We start from the raw sequence: 23,200 nt of genomic DNA on the forward strand, positions 1-23,200 counted from the left end.
CAAGCAACTGCCTGACTGATGTAGTCAAGGTTCCAGTTGCAAAGCAATTCAAGGCAGTAGTGACCTTGACTGGTACAGAAAGTGCTGTTCTCCTAGTGCGAGTGAGTTGCAAGCCTTCAGCCAATAGCTGGCAATCCCTCTAATCACTGCCTGGGTAAAAGCATAGCCTTCTATGGGACTGAAACACAACAAAATCCAAGGCAGTCCTTTTTTGGGTTGTAAACCCCTGTTGAGTGAATATGTACATGTTGGTACAAAATAACTGATGATGCGCAGCCTCATTGTAAGTATCTCCAATTTATCATCTTTTCTCCCCACCCCCCCATCACCTCCAAATAACATAGGAATAAAGGAATTCCCATTTGGAAATCCATGTCCACTGTCCAATCACATATTTTACAGAGAATACTAAAATTAGCCAAAAACGTCCCGATAGAAACTGCAAAGTATAAAACAGTTTGCTACGTAGGCAAAGCAACAGCAACCTTCAGTCTTAAGGGAAAAAAGCTTCATTTAAGCAATATCCACCTCAGAGATACTTAATTAGTGCTCATACCACCTGTTGTATAGTGTCTCTTTAAATTAAGGACTGCTTGGGGCAGATGTTGGGGGAATGAGGCAATGGGGTTAGCCATACTCATTTGGCCCCAATGTGGCAGTATGGGCACTTAGTGGACCTTAATGGGGGAATGACAATTTTTGGGGGCAGGAAAATTCTGATGTCATTTTAGATCAGCAATTTTGAGGCCCACATTTATTTCTAGCATTTTTAAAATTCCATTTATAGCCAAAATATGAGCATTAATTCAGAGGAAAATCCATTTCACACAGCTCCTCTGAATATTACTCATTAACTGGACTGTTTGAAGACTGCCTGAGTTTGGGGGGGGTGCAGCGCAGTGAAATGTAAGAGAGGTATAAGCAGATTGTGCCATAAAACTAAATTTCTATTTTTATTTGATCAAGAAAGGATGGAAAAAGATTTGTCTCCAAATTATTCTCTTTGCCTCCATGACTCACTTGCATGAGTATAGCATGCCAATTGCTCTAAAGTAAAAAATAATTTTAAAGCTCAATGGAGTTACATTACCTATGAAGAAAGTAATACTAAAGTCGCTTTCAAAAATGTAAACAACTTGTTTTCCATGCCTAGCAGATTACAATTTGGTTACAGCACACAAGAGCAAGATCATGATGTTAAACCTTAAGCACACTAATCAAATGAGCTTGTGAGAAGAAAAAAGGGAAATATTGGGACATTGGAACTTCAATCCAATAAACCAGAAAATAGTAAACATTTAAATTGGCAAGTCAATCATTATAGATATTTAATTGAGTGTTATGGCAGCAGTAAAAGCAATTTTTCTTACACACTGATATTATCTGCATAGAACAATCACAATCTTATCAGAAATATACCAATTGATCTCTCATGGTGTTGCTCATGAACAAGAGCAATTACTTTTCTTCCTAGCTTTTCTCTCCACTTCTTTCAAACTCTTGATTCTCTGTGTATATGTGCATGTATCTTCCATTCACTCTTCATATGGCTCTCACTTTTTCTTCTAGTGTCTTAATTTTTTTCTCACGATCACTGCACAAGTCTCTCCTTACCTCCATCTACCCTTTCCTGAAGTTTTTCCCATTACCTCTATATGAATCTTGCATGTCTCTTCCCGGATTTAATAAATTTCTTCTCTAATGCCTTCAAGATAGCATGCTGGCAACCAATATATGCTGTGTTGGAGGTGAGGCTGTCAGGGATCTTGTACAACTGTGAGAAATGGGGATGCTATTTAAAAGGATAAACAATCACTTTCAGTTTAATTGTTGATTGGCTCTTGCTGAGTTAGTAGAAGTGTTTGGTGGTTTGTCGTCTTCTTCTTTGGCCTCCTCGTCTCGAGAGACAATGGTTAAGCACCTGGAGGTGGTCAGTGGTTTGTGAAGCAGCGCCTGGAGTGGCTATAAAGGCCAATTCTAGAGTGACAGGCTCTGCAAATATAATTGGTTGTCGGGGCTGTTACACATTTGGCTCTCCCCTTGCGCTTGTCTTTTTTCCTGCCAACAGCTAAGTCTCTTCGACTCATCACACTTTAGCCCCGCCTTTACGGCTGTCCACCAGCTCTGGCAATCGCTGGCAACTGACTTCCACGACTTGTGATCAATGTCACAGGACTTCATGTCGCGTTTGCAGACGTCTTTAAAGCGAAGACATGGACGGCCGGTGGGTCTGATATCAGTGACGAGCTCGCTGTACAATGTGCCCTTGGCGATCCTGCCATCTTCCATGCAGCTCACATGGCCAAGCCATCTCAAGCGCCGCTGCCTCAGTAGGGTGTATATGCTGGGGATGTTGGCTGCCTCAAGGACTTTTGCGTTGGAGATACGGTCCTGCCACCTGTCAAGGATTCTCCGGAGGCAGCGAAGATGGAATGAATTGAGACGCTGCTCTTGGCTGACATACGTTGTCCAGGCCTCGCTGCCGTAGAGCAAGGTACTGAGGACACAGGCTTGATACACTCAGACTTTTGTGTTCCGTGTCAGTGCGCCATTTTCCCACACTCTCTTGGCCAGTCTGGACATAGCAGTGGAAGTCTTTCCCATGCGCTTGTTGATTTCTGCATCTGGAGACAGGTTACTGGTGATAGTTGAGCCTAGGTAGGTGAACTCTTGAACCACTTCCAGAGCGTGGTCGCCGATATTAATGGATGGAGCATTTCTGACGTACTGTCCCATGATGTTAGTTTTCTTGAGGCTGATGGTTAAGCCAAATTCGTTGCAGGCAGCCGCAATCCTGTCGATGAGTCTCTGCAGACACTCTTCTGAGTGGGATCGTCAGCTAAGAGGAGTTTTCTGATGAGAACCTTCCATACTTTGGTCTTCGCTCTTAGACGGGCAAGGTTGAACAACCTGCCATCCAATCTTGTGTGGAGAAAATTCCTTCTTCTGAAGACTTGAACGCATGTTAGAGCAGCAGGGAGAAGAAAATCCCAGTGTAGGTGCGAGAACACAGCCCTGTTTCATGCCACTTAGGATAGGAAAGGGGCCTGATGAGGCGCCGCTATGCTGAATTGTGCCTTTCATATTGTCATGGAATGAGGTGATGATACTTGGTAGCTTTGGTGGACATCTGATCTTTTCTAGTAGTCTGAAGAGACCACGTCTGCTGACGAGGTCAAAGGCTCTGCTGACATCTATGAAAGTAATGTAGAGGGGCATCTGTTGTTCGCGGCATTTCTTCTGTAGCTGGCAAAGGGAGAACAGCATGTCAATGGTAGATCTCTCTGCTCGAAAGTCACACTGTGTCTCAGGGTTGACATGCTCAACCAGCTTCTGGAGCTGGTTTAAAACAACTCGAGCAAAGACTTTCCCCACTACGCTGAGCAGGGAGATTCCACGATAGTTGTTGCAGTCACCCTTGTTCTTATAGAGGGTGATGATATTGGCATCGTGCATGTCCTGTGGTACTGCTCCCTCACCCCTGCAATATAAAGTTGGTGAAGTCTACAGGGAGTCGTGTGACACATGGGGAAGGTCTTGCTTCCCACTTCAAGGGCTCTGCTCCGACCACTTGCTCCTAGGCACGGTTGCAGCAATTTCTATCATCCTTAGCCTGCAGCATGACTGAGAATGAGCAGAGGTGAGAGGAGCACAACCTGCTCAAAGATGGAGGAGGAACTCATATGCACCCATGGTATTCAGGAAGCATTTCTCCTATCTCAACCTCAGCAAGGAATGGTGCGTACACTGTCTCTATTTCACTGAGAAGGTACTCACTGAAATCTGCCACCCGTTGCAGGCAGAACTGCAGCCTCAGAGCAGGGGGTGAAAGGCATTGTCAGTAGCTGTAAAAGTGACCGTGGCCTTCAATTTCTTTGCATCAGGCTCCTTCCAAGCTGGAGCAGGCAACATCTCCAACATCGCGCAGTTCACTGTCCACTGCTTTATAAAGGGGGATGTCAATGACACCCTGTATGCAAAGAAAGGGGAATACATCCCATTCTCTTTCCAAAAAGCAGCAGGTGGCTCGAGCATGTGGCTTCATCATGATAGCCGGCCGCCCGATGGTTGTGGTTGTTGTTGGTGGTGGTGGTGCCAGCGGAGGGAGGAGGGGGAGGAGGAGGAGGAGGACCAAAACAGCCCATTTCTGGCTGGGCTGTCTATGACCAGCACATCTGACTACAGTTCCACTGAACACAATCCCCAATTCCCCAACAGTTCCACACCTCACCTTCCCCTCCCTCCGTTACTGAGCATCACTTGGCCACAATGCTGAAATAAAAGCCATCACAAAATAAACATTCTAAACCAACTTCCAATATTTCATACAAAAAAGTCAACTAATCACCCTTGTGCATTCCCTGAGTGCCCGTCTTCCATGTGCCTTTGCCTGTCCTAGTGCTCCTATGCAGTGCTGCCCCAATGGCTGCAGCATGGCTGGGGAAGGGCTGCTGATTGTCAATGAGGAAGACTGCAGATGGCCTTGCAGGACTGATTTGCGCAGCTCTGGCCATGGAAGGCCAGGCTTTGGACAGTACCATGTCAGCAAGGTGGCAATAGCCTGGGCTGGCTGGTTGGCAGGGAACAGCCACGAGGCCATGCTGCAGCTGTACAAAACTCTGGTGATGGTGAGACCTGGAGTATTGCGTGCAGTTCTGGTCACCGCATTATAGGAAGGATGTGGAAGCTATGGAAAGGGTGCAGAGGAGATTTACTAGGATGTTGCCTGGTATGGAGAGAAGGTCTTACGAGGAAAGGCTGAGGGACTTGAGGTTGTTTTCGTTGGAGAGAAGGAGGAGGAGAGGTGACTTAATAGAGACATAGAAGATAATCAGAGGGTTAGATAGGGTGGATAGTGAGAGTCTTTTTCCTCGGATGGTGATGGCAAACACGAGGGGACATAGCTTTAAGTTGAGGGGTGATAGATATAGGACAGATGTTAGAGGTAGTTTCTTTACTCAGAGAGTAGTAGGGGCGTGGAACGCCCTGCCTGCAACAGTAGTAGACTCGCCAACTTTAAGGGCATTTAAGTGGTCATTGGTTAGACATATGGATGAAAATGGAATAGTGTAGGTCAGATGGTTTCACAGGTCAGCGCAACATCGAGGGCCGAAGGGCCTGTACTGCGCTGTAATGTTCTAATAATGGCGAAGTGGCAGAGGGAGGATGAATTGTGTCATCCTAAGAGATGCCAGCAGGTTCATTAACATGGCAGCACTGCTACTCACCAGAGGCAGCACCTCAGAAGTCCCCGTAATTTGTTGGTAGACAAACTGCAACATTACTTTGAGACTCTGCAAGCCGCTTTGAACTTTGGCATCCCCTGCGATGATGGCAAGCTATGCTTGCATGACTTTAGTCCCAGCTTCCACCGCAAGACACTGTGTGGCTTCTGCTTGCGCTGCCATGGAAGTGGAAGCATCAGCCATCAGACACTACATCATGGTTGGTCTCAAGTGTGGTAATGGAGTTGGCCACTAATTCCATGCTGGAAACATCAGGCTTCAAACTCTGCACAAAGCCATGTGCAAGGTTGGTGCCCAACACTTCCATGCTCCTGGACAGTGACCACAGGCTTTCTGACAGGCCTGCCAATGCACCAAGCATTTCTTGCCTGCATACCCATTAGCCTTTTTCTGTATGCTGCCCCATCCAAGTCCTCATATGAATCCTCTGCAGCAGAACTCATGGGTGACCTTGCCCTCCAGCAAGCTGGCACGTTCAGTACCCTGTTCCCCAGTCCTGTCTGCAACCCACTCATGCCAGGTGCCTCATCATATGCAGATCTCATCTCAAAGTTAGCCTGTAAAGCACACATAGGGTCAATATCTGAGCTGGTGGCTGCAAGTGAGAGATTGTGTTTCTTCATTAGTTTCTTCTTCTTCCACATCTTACTCCAGCACCACTGTTTGGCCAGGTGGTAGTTCTTGGGTACCCGAAAGGAAAAAGGCACAAGAGTATGGCTGCAGTGAGTGGGGTGGGGAAAGCAAGAAGTGTATGCTTAGATCATATACTGCCGCCTACCACTGCACCAGTAAGAGGGAAGGGAGCATGTGTCAGTGAGTGTGGTACAATGTGTTTGGATGATGTACCTGTCATGGTTGAATAGTTGGCAATGCGTGCAAGCTGGAGATGTGGATGTGAGGTTTGCAGCACTGCTAAGTGCATTTTTTTTTTTAAATGGGATGTGGACATCGCTGGCAAGGCTTGAGGGTGAGGCAAAGCTACAAATGTGAGCTATGAGTCATGGTTGACTGAGATTATTGGTAAGTGAAAGGTTGTAATGTATTGAGGAGCATGTGAGGCTAATGGTTCAAATGTAAAGATACAGCATTTGAACATGCATTTGCTCATCTTGACCATGCCTGTGGAGGTCAATGAACTACATCCAGGTCCTCAGGGCTACATTGCTAGCATTGACCCTGGTATCTATCTGCTCCCACTGCTTTTGCAGGGTCTTTCTGGAGGGCCTCCTGGTCCCTTTGGATAGAGGACCTCTCACATCCTGTCCACTTCCTACACCAACGCCTCCAGTGCTACACAGGAGAACCTTGGAACTAGCTCTCTACTATGTTGTGCCACTGTTAAATTGACTTCCAGCACCTGCACCAGTCAAATTGCACCTCCCCTTCAAGAGATGCAGGTTGGCTTGAACTCATGCTAGGCTTTCATGATTTTGCACCTCCTGCTCAGGCTTGCAGCCACTCGAGCAAGCTGAGCACTGGTTGCATGCTGCAATTGTGTAAATGAGCAGGCTACACAAAGCTTATATGTCACCTGTATCAGAAGTAATGTTGGTGGGTTAAATCGCACATCGCAATCCTCATGCCCATTTTCAGGCCTCATCAAATTTCTTAACCTTTCGTTATGCTTTTTGACAGGTTTCAGATGCTCAGACAGAGAAGATTCCTTATCAAGAGTTAAATGCAGTGTTAAATTTTGTAGCACTATAATACCTATTATTCAAAACTATCTTCAGGTCAAATACCACAAATCAACCTTGTTATTCTTTCACAATCATGATGTCTATCTCAGTTGCATTCAGTACATGGGATAATGATACGATGACAAATGAATGTCACATTTTGGGATATTTTGACCATATTGTCACAGAAAAAATTAGGATGGGGGTGGAGTTAAATGTAAGGATTGTGTTTTAAAGCAAGGTATATTCTTACAATTTTTTTTTTTAAAAAAGATGAAAGGTAATTAAAATCTAATGAGAAAAAGCTTTGATGTTGGTTTCCAAAATTTTGAGTGTCTTGGCAACTGATACGCACTTCACACCAACTGTGAGGTCTCTCGTCTCAGACATTCAACAGGAGGTATCTGCAATGGGCCCTCCTTTTACTTTGTGAACATGGAGATAAGGAGACTGAGATGTAGTAAGTCAGGTTTTTAAAACATAAAACTGCAAGGGCAAGCTTCCACTAGGCTCAGAAGAAGAACACTTAAGGATAGTTAAGAATTACTTTAGGTCGAGCAAAACGACCCACTACTGACAAAGTGTAGTATGTTGATTATTTGCGTTTTACGCAAAGACAACTTGTACTGATCGGACTTACTTATTTCAATCATAACGGTTATCCAGTTGTGCATTATACACATTGTGATATAAAAATTGCTGAAGGATTCATATTTGACCTAATCTTAGCAGGTGCTTTCCTGGTTTGCCTTGAAAAAGATTGGGAAGATTCATGTGAACAACATGAATAGCTGGTTCAGATCACAAGGCCGCACTCATCATTACATCCCTGAGTTACATTATCATGTAAGTAGATACTGGGCAGCGAGTTATGCTACTGAACCAGAGAAAGTATCTATAGCAGATCCTAATTCGTAACAGAGGGCAAGACTCCCTCCATTTTTCCTCATTTCCTGGTCTCCCAAGGACATGTACCAACTTTGACCAAGAGGCCAATTGCTGGATCGAAATCCTGGAACTTCCTCCCTTAACAGCATAGTAGATGTACCTATAACACATGCTGCAGCGGTTCAAGGCGGCAAATCACCACCACCACCTTCTCAAGGGCAATTAGGGCAATAAATGCTGGCCTTGACAGCAACTCGCTCATCCAGTGAACTAATATTTTTTTTTTTTTTAAAAAGCAGCAACACAGGAATATAAATTTCCAAGGAATGGAATGAAAAGATTAAAAATGGGAAACCCTGATTTTATAAATGTTATATTGCAACTTTCTCCCCACCTCAATGCAAAACTGGTGGCAGAAGCATATTCAAGCTATGAACAGAACTTTGCTCATGACATGCGTTACTCTGGGGATTAATGAATGTAAATGAAGTCTGCTGATGCAGAGAGGCACTCTACAATTTTCATTTAGATACGGAGACATTTGTATAAGCAGCACTCTTGAAATATGCCAGGACTTGCTACCACTTCATTGTAATAGCAATCTAGGGCCTGGATGCTCTTGCATACTTCTTTAAGTTTTAAGACATCATTTTACCTAGAGTTGAAATTGCACCAGTTGACTGTCTTTCCTAATACAGAAGTAAGGTTTTTTTTTAAAAAGTGCAAAAGAATAACAATTCTCAAGGATTGTACGGTCATCAATGAATTGTAAAAACACTTAAGATTGCCATTTATAGTTGTCGATCATTATATTTCACAGGTATAATATTCAGGGTGGCCTGTTGGAAATGCCATAACAACCAAAATATAATTGGAGAGTTCAGCAGAAGTTACACTAAGTACAAAGATGAACAGATTGAAGATCAATCACTTACTGCTTTGTAGGTTCTTTTCTGACCAGCGTGTTTTCGGGATTTTTCTCCATTTACTCCCATCTCAACATGCATGGAGTAAATAATATCAAAAAAATCTTCAACCACTGCGACTCGCTTTAAAGACTGCTTCTCTGTTGTACTGACTCCATCCTGTGAACCCACGAAAGAAGTCTTGTTCAAAATATTTATACTGGGTGAACATAGAAGACTAAACAGCAAAAGGTATAGTACATTAAAAGATTGAGTTATTAAACCATTTTAACAAAAATGTTAACATCCAACAGAAGTCAAGTTGTCAACAAGTAAAACAAAAATACAAAATTTAATTGGGATAATTTTATATAACTTTTTTTCTTTTACAGAACTTATCACAGTACATTCAGCTATAGAAAATTTAAAACTGGCATACTCTGTTCAAGAATACAACTTTGCCGAAAGAGAATTACAACTGCAATCTGACTGGCAACCCTGACTGATGTAAAAGAATGGGAATTCACATAGTATCAACATTTTTCCTTTAACAAATCCCATTAAAATCCCAGATTAACTGGTCAATCATCTCATGTGTTGTTTGTGGTGTCCTGCTGCAAACTGGCTGCTGTTTACAGGTGGTTATAATTCAAAAATAATTCATTGCTGTGAAGAGCTGAGGTTTAATAAAGCCATATAACTGCTGCTCTTCTATACACAAATCTTTGGCTCTTCCTGTTCAATTAGAGGATCATATCAGAGGATGGTTACAGCATAGGAGACTGCCATACACCCCATCATGTTCATGCTGGCTCTTTGCAAAAGCTAGTCCCACTCCCCCACCTTTTCTTCAAAGCCCTCCAAGTTTTCTCTCTTCAAATAATTATCCAATTCCCTTTTGAAAGCCACAAATGTGGGGTGGAAGCAGATTCACTCAGGCAGTGCATTCCAGATCCTAACCACTTGCTTCCATTTGGTTCTTTTGCCATTCACCTTGAATCGGTGTACACTCATTCTCAACCCTTCTGCCAATGGGAACAGTTTCTCCCTATCTACTCTGTCCAGACCCCTAATGATTTTGAACACCTCTATCAAATCTCCTCTCAACCTTCTCTTCTCTATGGAGAACACCCCAGCTTCTCCAATCTACCCACATAACTGAAGATCCACATCCCTGGAACCATTCTCATGAATCTTTTCTGCACCCTCTCTAATGCCTTCACACCCTTCCTAAAGTGTGGTGCCCAGAATTGGACAATACTCAAGTTGAGGCTAAACCAGGGTTACATTAAGGTTGACTATAACTTCCTTGCTTTTGTACTCTATGACCCTATTTATAAAGCCCAGGATCCCTTATGCTTCATTAAACACTTTCTCAAACTGCCCTGCCACTTTCAAAACTTTGTGCACATATACCACCCCAGTCCCTCTATTCCTCCACCCCCTTTGGAATTGTATCCTTTATTCTATATTGCCTCTCCTCATTCTTCTTACCAAAATGTATCACTTCACACTTCTCTGCATTAAATTTCATCTGCCACGTGACCACAATTCCACCAGTCTGTCGATCACTATCCTCCTCATAGTTCATGATACTTCCAACATTTGTGTCATCCGCAAATTTTGAAATTGCGCTCTGCATATGTCTAGGTCATTGATATAGATCAAGAAAAGCAGTGTCCTAACACCAACCCTTTGGGAACCCCACTATATACCTTCCTCCAGTCTGAAAAGCAACCATTCACCACCACTCCCTGTTTTCCATCACTCAGCAAACTTCATATTCATGCTGCCACTGTCCTTTTTATTCCATGGGCTTTAACTTTGTTGACAAGACTTTTATGTGGTACTTTTATCAAATGCCTTGTGAAATCCATGTAGCCCACATCAAACACATTACCCTTTGTTATCTCATCAAAAAAACTCAAGCAAATTAGTTAAACACGATTTGCCCTCAAATTTGTGCCGGCTTTCCTTAATTAATCCACATTTGTCCAAGCAACCACTAATTTTGTCTGGATTATTGTTCCTAAAAGCTTTTCCACCACAGAGTTTGAACTTACGGTATAAAATTGCTGGGCTTATCCATACACTCTTTTTTGAACAAGGGTGTAACATTTGCAATTCTCCAGTCCTCTGGTACCAACCCTGTATCTAAGGAGGATTGAAGATTATGGTCAGTGCCTCCCCAATTTCCACCCTTACTTTCCTCAGAATCCTCGGATGTATCTGACCCAGTCCTGGTAATTTGTCAACCTTAAATACAGTCAGTGTTTATAATACCTCCTCTTAAATCTGTTTTTAGGCCATCCAGTGTCTCAACTACCTCCTCTTTCACTATGACTTTGGCAGCATTTTCCTCCTTGGTAAAAACAGATGCAAAGTACTCATTTAGTACCTCAGCCATGCCCTCTGCCTCCATGCATTAATCCCCTTTTTGCTCCTTAATTGGCATTACTCCTTCTTTAACAATTTATATGCCTAAAGATGACTTTTGGCTTCTCTTTTAGGTTAGCTGCCAGTCTCTTCTCATATTCTCTTTGCTTCTCTTTTATTTTTTCACTTACTCTCTCAACTTTCTATATTCAGCCTGCTTCTTATTTGTATTATCAGCCTAACATCGGTCATATGCACCCATTTTCTGCTTCATCTTACTATCTCTGCTGTCATCCAGGGAGCTCTGGCTTTGTTTGTCCTACCTTTCCCCCTCGTGGGAATGTACCTCGATTGTACCTAAACTACCTCCTCTTTAAAGGCAACCCATTGTTCTGTTTCAGTTTTGCCTGCCAATCCATGATACCAATTTAGCTGGGTCAAATCCATTCTCACCCCAGTGAAATCGGCCCTCCCCCAATTTTAGTTTTACTCTGGATTGCTCCTTATCCTTTTTCATAACTAATCTAAACCTTATGAAATAATCACTGTTTCCTAAATGGTTCCCTACTGACACTTGATCCACCTCATTCTCCAGAACCAGAGCCAACAATGCCTCCATCCTCATTGAGCTGGAAGAATACGGATATAGAAAATTATCCTGAACACACTTCAGAAACTCTTCCCCCTCTCTGCCCTTTACACGATTACTATCCCAGTCTATATCAGGATAATTGAAGTCCATTATAACTACTCTATAATTCTTGAACCTCTCTAATTTGTTCTTCTACATTTTTCACAGTAGTTAGTAGCCTATTGAATACACCCAATAGTGTAATGTTACCTTGACTGTTTCTTAGCTCTAACCAAATAGATAACAACCTTGTCATTAACGCTTGCCATCCTGCAAGTCTGATAGCATGCGTAATTTGCAACATTTCCCTGTTAATTAGCCTTTTGCCGTAGAAAGTGTGCACTCAGACTTTCATACCACCAAGCTTTTTTATTGAAAGAACCCATCCATACTGTTACAAACGCACCAATTTCACATCCCTTGACCTCTTTCCCCCCCTCCCATAAAATCATATGGCCTTCTGCTATATGGCCTTATATTTGCTGTGGAAAACAAATCCAGAAACAGGTTATTAACTTTGAAGGTATATGCCAAATTTGGGGCATAGAAAGGGCAGTGATTACGCTATAACAATTCAATACAGTACATTCAAACCCAAACCATCAGCAAGACAATCCAACAGTGTCTGTGGCAACAAATTTGAAAGATTAAAAAATAATTGGCACTTGGTTTGTGCCTTAAAATGCACACAGCCTTATCAAATACAAACAGGTGCTGATAGGAATCTGTCAGCACAAACTGAAAAAGATACGGGCTGTAATTTTTCATTGGGTGGGAGACCCTGTCCACCAGCTGAAAAGTCAGTGGCGAGCCCACCTCTGTTGAGCCTGGGGAGCCAGACTAAAGCATGGCTACCCGGCCCGACGACATGTGCTGGGTTCGGGTTGGGTCAGGCCTCTGTTCCGGGTCCAGCATTCGGGCTGGACATGTACAATGCTGCCTTGCATTGTAATCTTCAAATGAACATACAGGACGTCAGGGCAGGAAACATGCAGTCCGGGCTCCGCACTAAATGGTAAAGCCTGGCGACCCGACCAAACCCGACTACATGTGTACATTTTTAAAAATTTTAGGATTGGGGCCCAGGTTGGCTGTTGTCAGGTCGGGCCCAGGTTAGGTTTTAATTCTATACCCAAGCCAGGGTTTAAGCCAGACCAAGATTTTTCGCTCCCCAGCCCTTTAATTGGTCTTGGGTGGAACTTCCACCTCCTTGAGGCAGGAAGTCCCACCTAACTGAGCTGTCGGCCAATCAGCGGGCTGGCAGCTCTCAGTCCCAGCAGCACCACGGGAAGCGTTGGCCACTACTAGGACTACACCCAGCCATTGCAAGCAATTAAAAGGACAGTCCCAGAAAAAAGGCAAGTTTTTAAGGCCTCACCGGGGACGATCAGTCAGGTCCAGACGAGACAAGGGGGGGGGGGGGCTTCATGGGCAGCCCTCCGTGGGACATAGGGTGCCCGATCAGGAAGGCCCCCCCCTCAGCCCACAAAAAGGCCACGTGGTTTTACCAGGTGGGCTTTGAGGCCTCAGTCGCCCACCAGCGAAGAGTAAAATACTGGTAGCAGTGGGCGGAAGTCCTTAATTGCCAGTTAATTGGCCACTTAAGGGCCTTGAATGGCCTGGGGTGGGAAGGCCATTTCTCACATAAATTTGCAACATTCGCCTCCCACTCAATTTTATATCTCCATCCCAACGCCCCCCACCCCCTGGCCAGCTGCCCGCTCATTTGGGGGGTGAAAAGTTATGGCCAGGGACTTGTAGTCAGGATACAGCAAGGCCACACTGAGGAAGGCCCCCACTATATAACAGACTAGCACATGGCAAGGATGATAGAAGCTAGTTCAGGCCATTTTTTCTAGATATGAAAGAAGTCAGAGCTGTTGTAATATTAACTTCAACTAATTATTCGTAATATGTACAGTAGGAGTTGGTGCGTTGAAGGCCGTTTCCCCCAATGACTATCAACGAAACTTAATAGACCAAACCGAACTGCACACTTAAACAATCTTATTCAGTATCGAAGTGATACAATATATGTTGTCTGGCCTGGCACAGCTTGGATATTTCGGGCTCGTGATTTTTCAGTATCAGGTAAGCGTGAAAGTATTGTATTCTAAACAAAAATGCAAGACTTTATAATGCCCGTTTTCTCCCCCAAAGACTCAGCGAGGCGTGTCGTCCTCAATCGGCGAAGTATAGCACACCCATCCAACTGCCACTTACGGCATTTTAAAGGATCAAATGTCACATTATTTTTTAATCCCGTCACTTTGTCAAAGGAGGCACAACCGCCAGCTCGATGCAAAACTGAAGTGGGACTGAAGAAATTCAAAGCATAGTGACAGATCTCTCAACTTAAGTCTGCTCATCATCATGTACATTTTAAAATTTGGTGCCAACAGGGAATCGTTTAGATGTGTTGAGGGTACTCAACAGTTTGGTATCAGGAGGTAGGATTTACCAAACATCAAGAAAGGAAAATCGGTAGTATAATTGATGCGTCAGCTTTATGTATTTGGGACATGATTTTTTTTCTCCCTTCCCCACCCCATGCTAGAAAAGTGGCACTGAATGAAGCACTCAGCAGGGGACAAATTAGAAGGAGTGCATGTTATTATCCCCGAGGATTCAAAATCTTGGTCATGAAAAACAGATGGGAATGTAAGCTCGTTAACCTCATACAATTCACACCTGTGGCAATTAGCGCTGTATCTGGAAAATATTTTATTTTATTTTTCTGTCACACCAACTTAAAATGGTTCTAGTGGCATCACCAGCGGTTCATTTCAACATAAAATTGCTGCATACGATTTCCGTTTCATAAGAAATTTTACGGCAATAGTGGCCTAACAACAATCCTGTTACCAATCGCTGTAGCCAGCTTGCCCGCACAGTAATTGGATATTCTGTGCAATTCTGTTTCAACGTCGCATGAACTAAATTATCTTTCCAAGTTGCTGGCGAGACCGGGCATTAATACGACATATCGTTCCAATCTTGAAATGCATCTAAAAGAGGTGCCGAAATGCTTCAGTTTCATGGATCAACTGCAGGAGCTGTTCTCAGTCGGCGGCAGAGTGAGACTTACAAGCAGGAACTGAAGCAGATGATAATTGTTTTTAAGCTCCCCTCACCCCACCCCTGTTTAAAAGAAAACCTGCTGAACTTTTTTGGCCCAGCAGCTGCACTCTAGCGCTGCGAAAGCGACTCCCATTGTCCATCGAGGAACTAAACAGGTTGATTCTGCGCCGTAGGCCCGGAGCTGAGCCGGGGCGCAGACAGGTAGTAACCGTCTCCATGGGAACACGCGAGCAGCGCGAGGTGAGGAGATTCTGGAGCCAGGATCAGTGCACGTGCGCGCGCTGAGCAGCGTCGGCCAGGGTGCGCGCGGGCGCGCTCAAGCGGGACCCACATCCTTTCGCAGCACAGATGCATTTTACGCCAGATTGTCGACACCCGACCGGCCAGGCAACACCAGCAGCTCTGAGGGGAGGGGCGAGATGGCACGCCATTCCGGGCCTCGTCATCGAATTTTAAACCTTAAAATATACAGCAGGAGAGCCACATGACTTAGCTTTTGCGTTTAGTTTTTAACATTTAAAATGACAAATTATATAAATACCGACTGCAAGATAAACACAAGAATCTACACCCGGGGTAACTTGCTAATAAAATAAATATTCTAGAAGGTAAGGTTGGTGACAGGCCTACTAGATATCAATATGGTCGCCAGTAAAACACACTATGCACACAGTAAAATTGATAACTCGGCTGCCTGGTCATGTTCTTAAGACTACCCTCTGACTTCATTGGTCATGTATACCAAAACACTAAATGAGTATAGGATATAGTGGCGTCCTCAGTTTACGTCCATTCTTCCAGCCAGAGCTAAATGTGACTTGCCAGTTTTAAAGGAAAAAATATAAAATACTTCTTTAGAATATTCTTCAACTGAGACCTTTGCGCTTTTTGCTAATGTACCAATCAAGTGCAGAAACTCCCTTTCCCTAACAGCGTATTTTTATATCAAAGTGAATGCTAAAATCTTTACATTTACCTGTAAAAATCTACACCTTTAAAATGTTAGTGCCTATAGCAGGGGCATTTTAATTTGTGCTAAAATTATCTTCATTTAATATGTTTGAGTAAGCATCAGCTCCCACCCATGCTGCTATTCTGAACGATATTAAAAAGTCTTGTATTTAGTGTACATATAATCAGATAAAATAGGCAAGTAGGTGGTCAACCATTGTCAGATTTCTGTCAGCATTCATCAGCTGCTGGTACTTTCGTCCCATCGTGATGAAAGAAATGCCAGGTTGCGAGGTTCTGTTGCCTGGTGACAAAAGTGCATATCCCAGACTACAAGAGGAAATGAATGCAGAAATATCGATAAATTCTAATCTAACTCTCCATGATGCTGTTCAGGGAACAGTAAAATATCAAAATGCACCGTCAATGTAGGCTCTGGAACCCACGAGATTGCCTGTACTTTTAATGGGCATGAATACAGTTTGGTTTCTGAGGAATGTATAAAATGGATACTGAACAGTGCAAAGCGCCCTCCCTTTTTATTTGCAATTGACTGTCCTGTTGATGGCACTTGTAATTCAGTCTCTTAGGCAATCGGGCAGTGTAGTTAATTAGCCCGATAACACAGACGATGTTTCTCCAGCTCCCATGTCTTTTAAAAAGATAGTAATCATGATGCCTAATTATCAGATAGCTACGGCGGATTTACTGGCAAGAGCGGATCTCTTGGAGAGACAGGAAAGAACTGTCCAAAAAGAAGTCCCCAAAGCCCCCAAACATAATCCAGGTTGTCAGAAACGTTAACGGAAAACAGAGCCCCATCATAAAACGTGCTCGTCGTTATCACACCCTTTCTGTTTCACCGGGATAATGGGGGGGGGGGGGGGGGGGGGGGAAAGAGAAAGAAATGAGGGAATTTGGATTGTTAACAAAAATGTTTCTGTATAACAGCTATCACCATGACTGGTGATGTTATTGAAATCCGTCGACCTGCAAGTGTTGCTTAAAATTTTAAAAAAAGTGTTTAACCAGAGCCATTTTAAAGCATTACTTAGATTTTTTAAAATGAACTATAGTTTAGTAGTTTCCTTTTTTTCCCTGAAATTGTAATATCACATTTTACAATTGTACCAGATGTATACGGGAAAAGAGGTCTGTTTAGAAAATAACTGGAAAAACTGAGCCGGGGGGTGGGGGGTTACACACCCAGAGCGCTGCATTTGGCTTCCTACCAAAAATTCTGTCCCGACACTATGTAATGATATCCGGGATGCATCAAGCACTCACCTCAAATTATGCCTTAAAATTCGACACTCGGGGAATTAATGGTACTTTTTAAAAAATATTTCTTCTTAAGGTAAATGGTCGAGCTGTAAACTAAATAAGCAATTAACCCCAAACGTCATTTTCCCTGTAATTAAATAAAGAGATTATAAAATGAGTGTACAATCAGGACGTGCCTGCCTAGGCAACATGACCGCCTGATGTTCGATACTAAAAGACCCCATCATCAGGCAGCCAACTGTGGCACCCCTTTGCTCCTTTACGTATAGACTTGGAAACAAATAAACATCAACTTTAATAGAAGTAAGCACTAACCGTTGTTTTGACTGGCACGTAAAGGACCAGTTTACCACCTCCAGCCTTCAGCTCCTCCGACGAACCCAGCTGGAACCCTTTCGATTTCACCCAGAATTTAAATTTGGCGTTATCGGCAGAGCTGGGTTCTACTCCGCTGAGAAACTGGACAATGCGATCGTATTTCTTACGGGTGACCGTCTTGGTTTTGCCCGAGTCCCCGTAGGTCTTGAGACACCACTCCTGAAACTGACGGTACAGGTCCCGGTCGCTGCTGTCCCGTGCGGCCGCTTTGTTCTCCATAATAGCCCAGGAGCCTAGGACTCGAGTGTGGTTAATGTGTGGACTTTACACCTGGATAGCCCAACGGAACAACAATGCAGCGAAAAGGGTGTTTGCCGACAAATCCCAACAGCAATGCTAATATACTAAATCCGTCCTTATATTTTTAAATAATATATAGTATAAACAATATAAAAGACCGAGCAACGCACAGAGGAAAACTGCCGGTTTGTAAAGAGAGCGATGCGGCCGGAGCCCGCTCTGGTAGCAGTTTTTTTTTTTGCTCTTGCCCGGTTGGTACCGTTACCAGCAGTGCCGACCTTGCCCGAATCGGTGCCGCCCGCGGGACTGTGCTCCTGTCTCACGCCGTGCAGAGTGGAGGCGAGCGGATCACGCGCGGCGCTCTCTCGGCCCCCCGAGCTACCACAGACAGAGCGCGAGCGCCGGGTTTCCCTGCTCCACGAGCTCTTCCCTTTTTGTTTCGAGCCACGCGATTGGACAACGGAACAAAAGTTTCTCTGGCGACGGCCAATCAATGATGTCACGTACAGCTGTCCCATTTAGGAATACGGTGCAACACGCATGTCTTCTGCACTGTGGAATCAGCGCGCATTCAACAGCTGATACAGGTGAATCCAAAAATACATTTTACATTTTTCAGAAGAATCAAGGGTCCTTATCTGGTTACTGCGTGAAAGGAAACAAAGGAATCAAGCAAAATTACGGTTTATATGATGTTAAATTATATAATTATGCCTCAATTTCATACCATAAACATGAGTGAGATATTTATTTATGCTAGGTACTCCATATTAAATAAGCTAAACATCTGTAAGAATACTGCAAAGATACATATTATGGCCCTGATATATTACATATTTATCATTTTTCTGTCAATCTCAAGTTTTAGACTTATCAGAAAGACATTAACTGTATAAAACGCGAGTTAGACCACAACTGGAGTATTGTTCTTGTCACCACATTACAGGAACGACATAATTCCTCTGGAGAGAGTACAGAGGAGATTTACAAGAATGTTGCCAGGGTTTTAAAATTGTAGCTATGAGGAAAGATTGGATAGGCTAGAGTCGTTTTCCTTAGAACACAAGAGGCTGGCGTGACTTAATTGAGGTGTACAAAATTATGAGGGGCCTAGATAGAGTAGACAGGAAGGACCTAATTCCCCTTGCAGAGAGGTCGATTACCAGGGGGCACAGATTTAAGGTGATTGGTCAAAGGATTAGAGGGGACATGAGGAAACACTTTTTCACCCAGAGGGTGGTGAGGTGGATGTCTGGAATTCATTGCCCAGATCAGTGGGGGAGGTAGAAACTCTCAACTCATTTAAAAGGTACCTGGACCTGCATGTGAAGTGCTGTAACCTGCAAGGCTATGGACCAGGTGCTAGAAGGTGGGATTAGATTGGCAGCTAGTTTTTTCAGCCAACACAGACGCAGTACGCAGTGGGCTGAATGTCCTCTTTCTGTGCCATAACTGTTCTATGGTTCTACATGGCCAGGATCGACCTTCTAACGGCTTTATTCATACATTTTTTTAAAAACTTGGTTCTGATGATAGTCATCTCCTATATGGCTTCAGAACTCTAAGTTACTGAGGGTACCCACCATCATGCTAAATGGGATAGATTTCAAACAGATCTAGCTACTCAAACTAGGCATCCATGAGGTGATGTGGGCCATCAGCAGCTGCAGAATTGTATTCAAACATGATCTGTAACCTCATGGCCTGGCATATCCCCCACTCTACCATTACCATCAAGCCGGGGACCAACCCTGGTTCATGAAGAGTGCAGGAGCGGTTGCCAGCAGCAGCACCAGGCATACCTAAAAATGATGTATCAGCCTTGTGAAGCTAGAACACAGGACTAGAACCATAGAATCATAGAACCATAGAAAAATTACGACACAGGAGGCCATTCAGCCCATCATGTCCGTGCCAGTCAAAGAAAGTAGCTGCCCAATCTAAATCTCCTCTGTACTGTCTCCAGAGCAATATGTCCTTTCTGTAAAGTGGTGAGCAGAACTGTATGCAATACTCCAGCTGTGGCCTAACCAGCGTTTTATACAGTTCCAGCATTACATCCCTGCTTTTGAATTCTTTACCTTGGCCAATAAAGGAAAGCATTCCATATGCCTTCTTCACCATTCTATCTACCTGTCCTGCCACCTTCAGGGACCTGTGGACATGCACTCCAAGGTCTCTCACTTCTTCTACCCCTCTCAAAATCCTCCCGTATATTGTGCATTCCCTCATTTTATTTGTCCTCCTCAAATGTATTACCTCACACTTATCTAGATTGAATTCCATTTGTCACTTTTCCACCCACTCAACCAAACCATTGATATCTTTCTGGAGTCTGCGGCTATCCTCTTCACAATCAACTACACGGCCAATTTTTGTGTCATCAGCAAATTTCCCAATCATGCCTTCCACATTTAAGTCCAAATCATTAATATACACCACAAACAGAAAGGGACCCAACACTGAGCCCTGTGGAAAGCCACTGGAAACATCTTTCCATTCACAAAAACATCTGAAGACTACTACCCTTTGTTTCTACCCCTGAGCCAACCTGCCACATTCCTCTGTATCCCATGGGCTTTCATTCTGCTGACCAGTCTTCCATGTGGGACCTTGTCAAATGCCTTGTTAAAATCCATGTAGACCACATCCACTACATGAATCTCACCAATCCTTCTTGTTACTTCCTCAAAAAACTCAATTAAGGTAGTAAGACATGACCTTCCCTGAATAAATCCACGCTAACTATCCCTGATATTAACACCTAATCTGTACTAATGCTTTGTCTTTCAACACACCATTAACATATTGTTTGCCTTTGCTCCATGACCTTTTGGTCAGCTATGTGGCCTAGTCCAATCTAGACCTCCTTTGTTATCTCTTGCCCCACCCCCACCTCACTTGCTTATAACCTGTGACTTTTCTAATATTTGTCAGTTCCGATGAAGGGTCACTGACCCGAAACGTTAACTCTGCTTCTCTTTTCACAGATGCTGCCAGACCTGCTGAGTGGTTCTAGCATTTCTTGTTTTTATTCCTGATTAATCCATGCCTTTCTAAGTGGCAGTCTTCAGATGTTTTTGTGAATGGAAAGATGTTTCCAGTGGCATTCCACAGGGTTCAGTGTTGGGTCCCTTTCTGTTTGTGGTATATATTAATGATTTGGACTTAAATGTGGAAGGCATGATTGGGAAATTTGCTGATGACACAAAAATTGGCCGTGTAGTTGATTGTGAAGAGGATAGCTGTAGACTCCAGAAGGATATCAATGGTTTGGTTGAGTGGGTGGAAAAGTGACAAATGGAATTCAATCCAGATAAGTGTGAGGTATCCATGCATAAGTTCCCTTATACATTTCTGATAGGCTCTCCCCTTTCCTTGGTTATCCTCTTGCGTTTAATGTACTGATAAAACATCTTTGGGTTTTCCTTGATTTTACCTGCCAATAATTTTTCATGTCCTCTCTTTGCTTTTATAATTTTCTTTTTTTACTTTGCACCTGCACTTGCAATACTCCTCTAGGCTTTCTAAAGTATTAAGATTTTTGTGATCGTCATAAGCTTTCTTTTTCTGCTTTAACTTACTCTGTATGCTTCCAGATAACCAGGGGTCTCTAGATTTGGCAGTACCATCTTTGTGGGGACATGCCTACACTGTGCCTGTAGTATCTTGCTTTTGAATGCCTCCCACTGGTTTGCCGCTAATTTTCCTTCAAGTAGCTGTATCTAGACCACTTTCACTAGGTCACCTCTCAGTTTCTTAAAATTTGCCTTCCCCCAATTTAGAACTTTTACTGCTGTTTTGTCTTTGTCCTTTTCCATGATTATGCTATAACTTACTGTATTATGGTCACTATGGGCGGCACAGTGGTGCAGTGGTTAGCACCACAGCCTCACAGCTCCAGCGACCCGGGTTCGATTCTGGGTACTACCTGTGCGGAGTTTGCAAGTTCTCCCTGTGACCGCGTGGGTTTTCGCCGGGTGCTCTGGTTTCCTCCCACAACCAAAGACTTGCAGGTTGATAGGTACATTGGCCATTATAAATTGCCCCTAGTAAAGGTAGGTGGTAGGGGAATTGAGGGAAGGTGGGGATGTGGTAGGAATTAATGGGATTAATGTAGGATTAGTATAAATGGGTGGTTGATGGTCAGCACAGACTCGGTGGGCCGAAGGGCCTGTTTCAGTGCTGTATCTCTAAATAAATAAATAAATCTCCAAAATGGTCACCCACTGTTACTTCCTCCACTTGTCCAGCTTCATGACTGAAGACTAAATCTCGAATTACGCCCCTCTCATTGGGCTTGTTACGTGCTGGCTAAAAAAGTTCAAGAATTTTGTCCCCTCTGTGCCCTTCACACTGTCTCTATCCCAGTTGATATTAGGGTAGTTGAAATCCCCAACCATTATTGCCCTATGGTTTTTGCACTGATATATTTGCCTGCATATTCATGCTTCTACCGCCCTCTCCCTATTTGGGGGTCTATAGTACACTCCCAGTAATTTGGCTGCCCCTTTTTTATTTCTGAGCTTCACCCATATGACCTCATTTGATGATTCATTTAGCAGATCATCCCTCTTCAAAGTTGTTATTGATTCCTCAACTAATAATGCTACGCCCCTTCCTTTTTAATCTCCCTCTCAATCCTGCCTGAAAACAGTATATCCAGGGACGTTGAGTTGCCATTCTTGCCCCTCCTTAAACCAAGTTTCCGTGAGAGCAATAATATCTTGTTGCCATGTGTCTATCTGTGCCCTCAGCTCATCAGTTTTAATTACTAGACTCCTTGCATTGAAGTAAATACCCTTTAATGCTGTAAATACCCTTGAACGCTATGGGGAGGCAGTGGCGCAGTGGTATTGTCACTGGACTAGTAACCCAGAGACCCAGGGTATTGCTCTGGGGACATGGGTTCAAATCCCACCACAGCAGAAGGTGGAATTTGAATTCAATTAATAAATCTGGAATTAAAAAGCTAGTCTAATGATGGCCATGAAACCATTGTCGATTGTTGGTTCACTAATGTCCTTTAGCGAAGGAAATCTGCCTACCTATGAGTCCAGACCCACATGCCTTCTGAAATGGCCTAGCAAGCCACTCAGTTGTATCTAACTGCTACTGAAGTCAATAAAAAACAATGAAATCGGACGGACCACCCGGCATCGACCGAGGCACCAGAAATGACAGCGGCAAACCCAGCTCTGTCGACCCTGCAAAGTCCTCCTTATTAACATCTGTGGGCTTGTGCCAAATTTTGGAAAGCTGTCCCACAGACTAGTCAAGCAATAGCCTGACATAGTCATACTCACGGAATCGTACCTGACAGACAATGTCCCAGACAGTGCCATCGCCATTCCCGGGTATGTCCTGTCCCACCGGCAGGACAGACCCAGCAGACGTGGCAGCACAGTGGTATACAGTCAGGAGGGAGTTGCCCTCGGAGTCCTCAACATCGACTCCGGACCCCATGAAGTTTCATGTCATCAGGTCAAACATGGGCAAGGAAACCTTCTGCTGATTACCACCTACCACCCTCCCTCAGCT

At 43.8% G+C, this 23,200-nt stretch overlaps 1 protein-coding gene across 7 annotated transcripts in view; it reads right to left on the reverse strand.

Annotated features, from left to right (window-relative positions):
- LOC137369960 (nucleolar protein 4-like) overlaps positions 1-18,028 on the reverse strand; it is a 504,149-nt gene extending 486,121 nt beyond the window's left edge. For all 7 annotated transcript variants that reach the window (XM_068031785.1, XM_068031783.1, XM_068031786.1 and 4 more), the window contains exons 1-2: positions 17,357-18,028; positions 8,749-8,898 (exon numbers count right to left, since the gene is read on the reverse strand). In XM_068031785.1, coding sequence (XP_067887886.1) covers positions 8,749-8,898; positions 17,357-17,638 — 432 coding nt within the window. In that variant the 5' untranslated portion in view covers positions 17,639-18,028. The remainder of the gene's footprint in view (positions 1-8,748; positions 8,899-17,356) is intronic.
- Between the last annotated feature and the right edge of the window lie 5,172 nt (positions 18,029-23,200).

This window comes from Heterodontus francisci, chromosome 5 (assembly GCF_036365525.1).
Source record: "Heterodontus francisci isolate sHetFra1 chromosome 5, sHetFra1.hap1, whole genome shotgun sequence".
In the NCBI taxonomy this organism is placed as follows: domain Eukaryota; kingdom Metazoa; phylum Chordata; class Chondrichthyes; order Heterodontiformes; family Heterodontidae; genus Heterodontus; species Heterodontus francisci.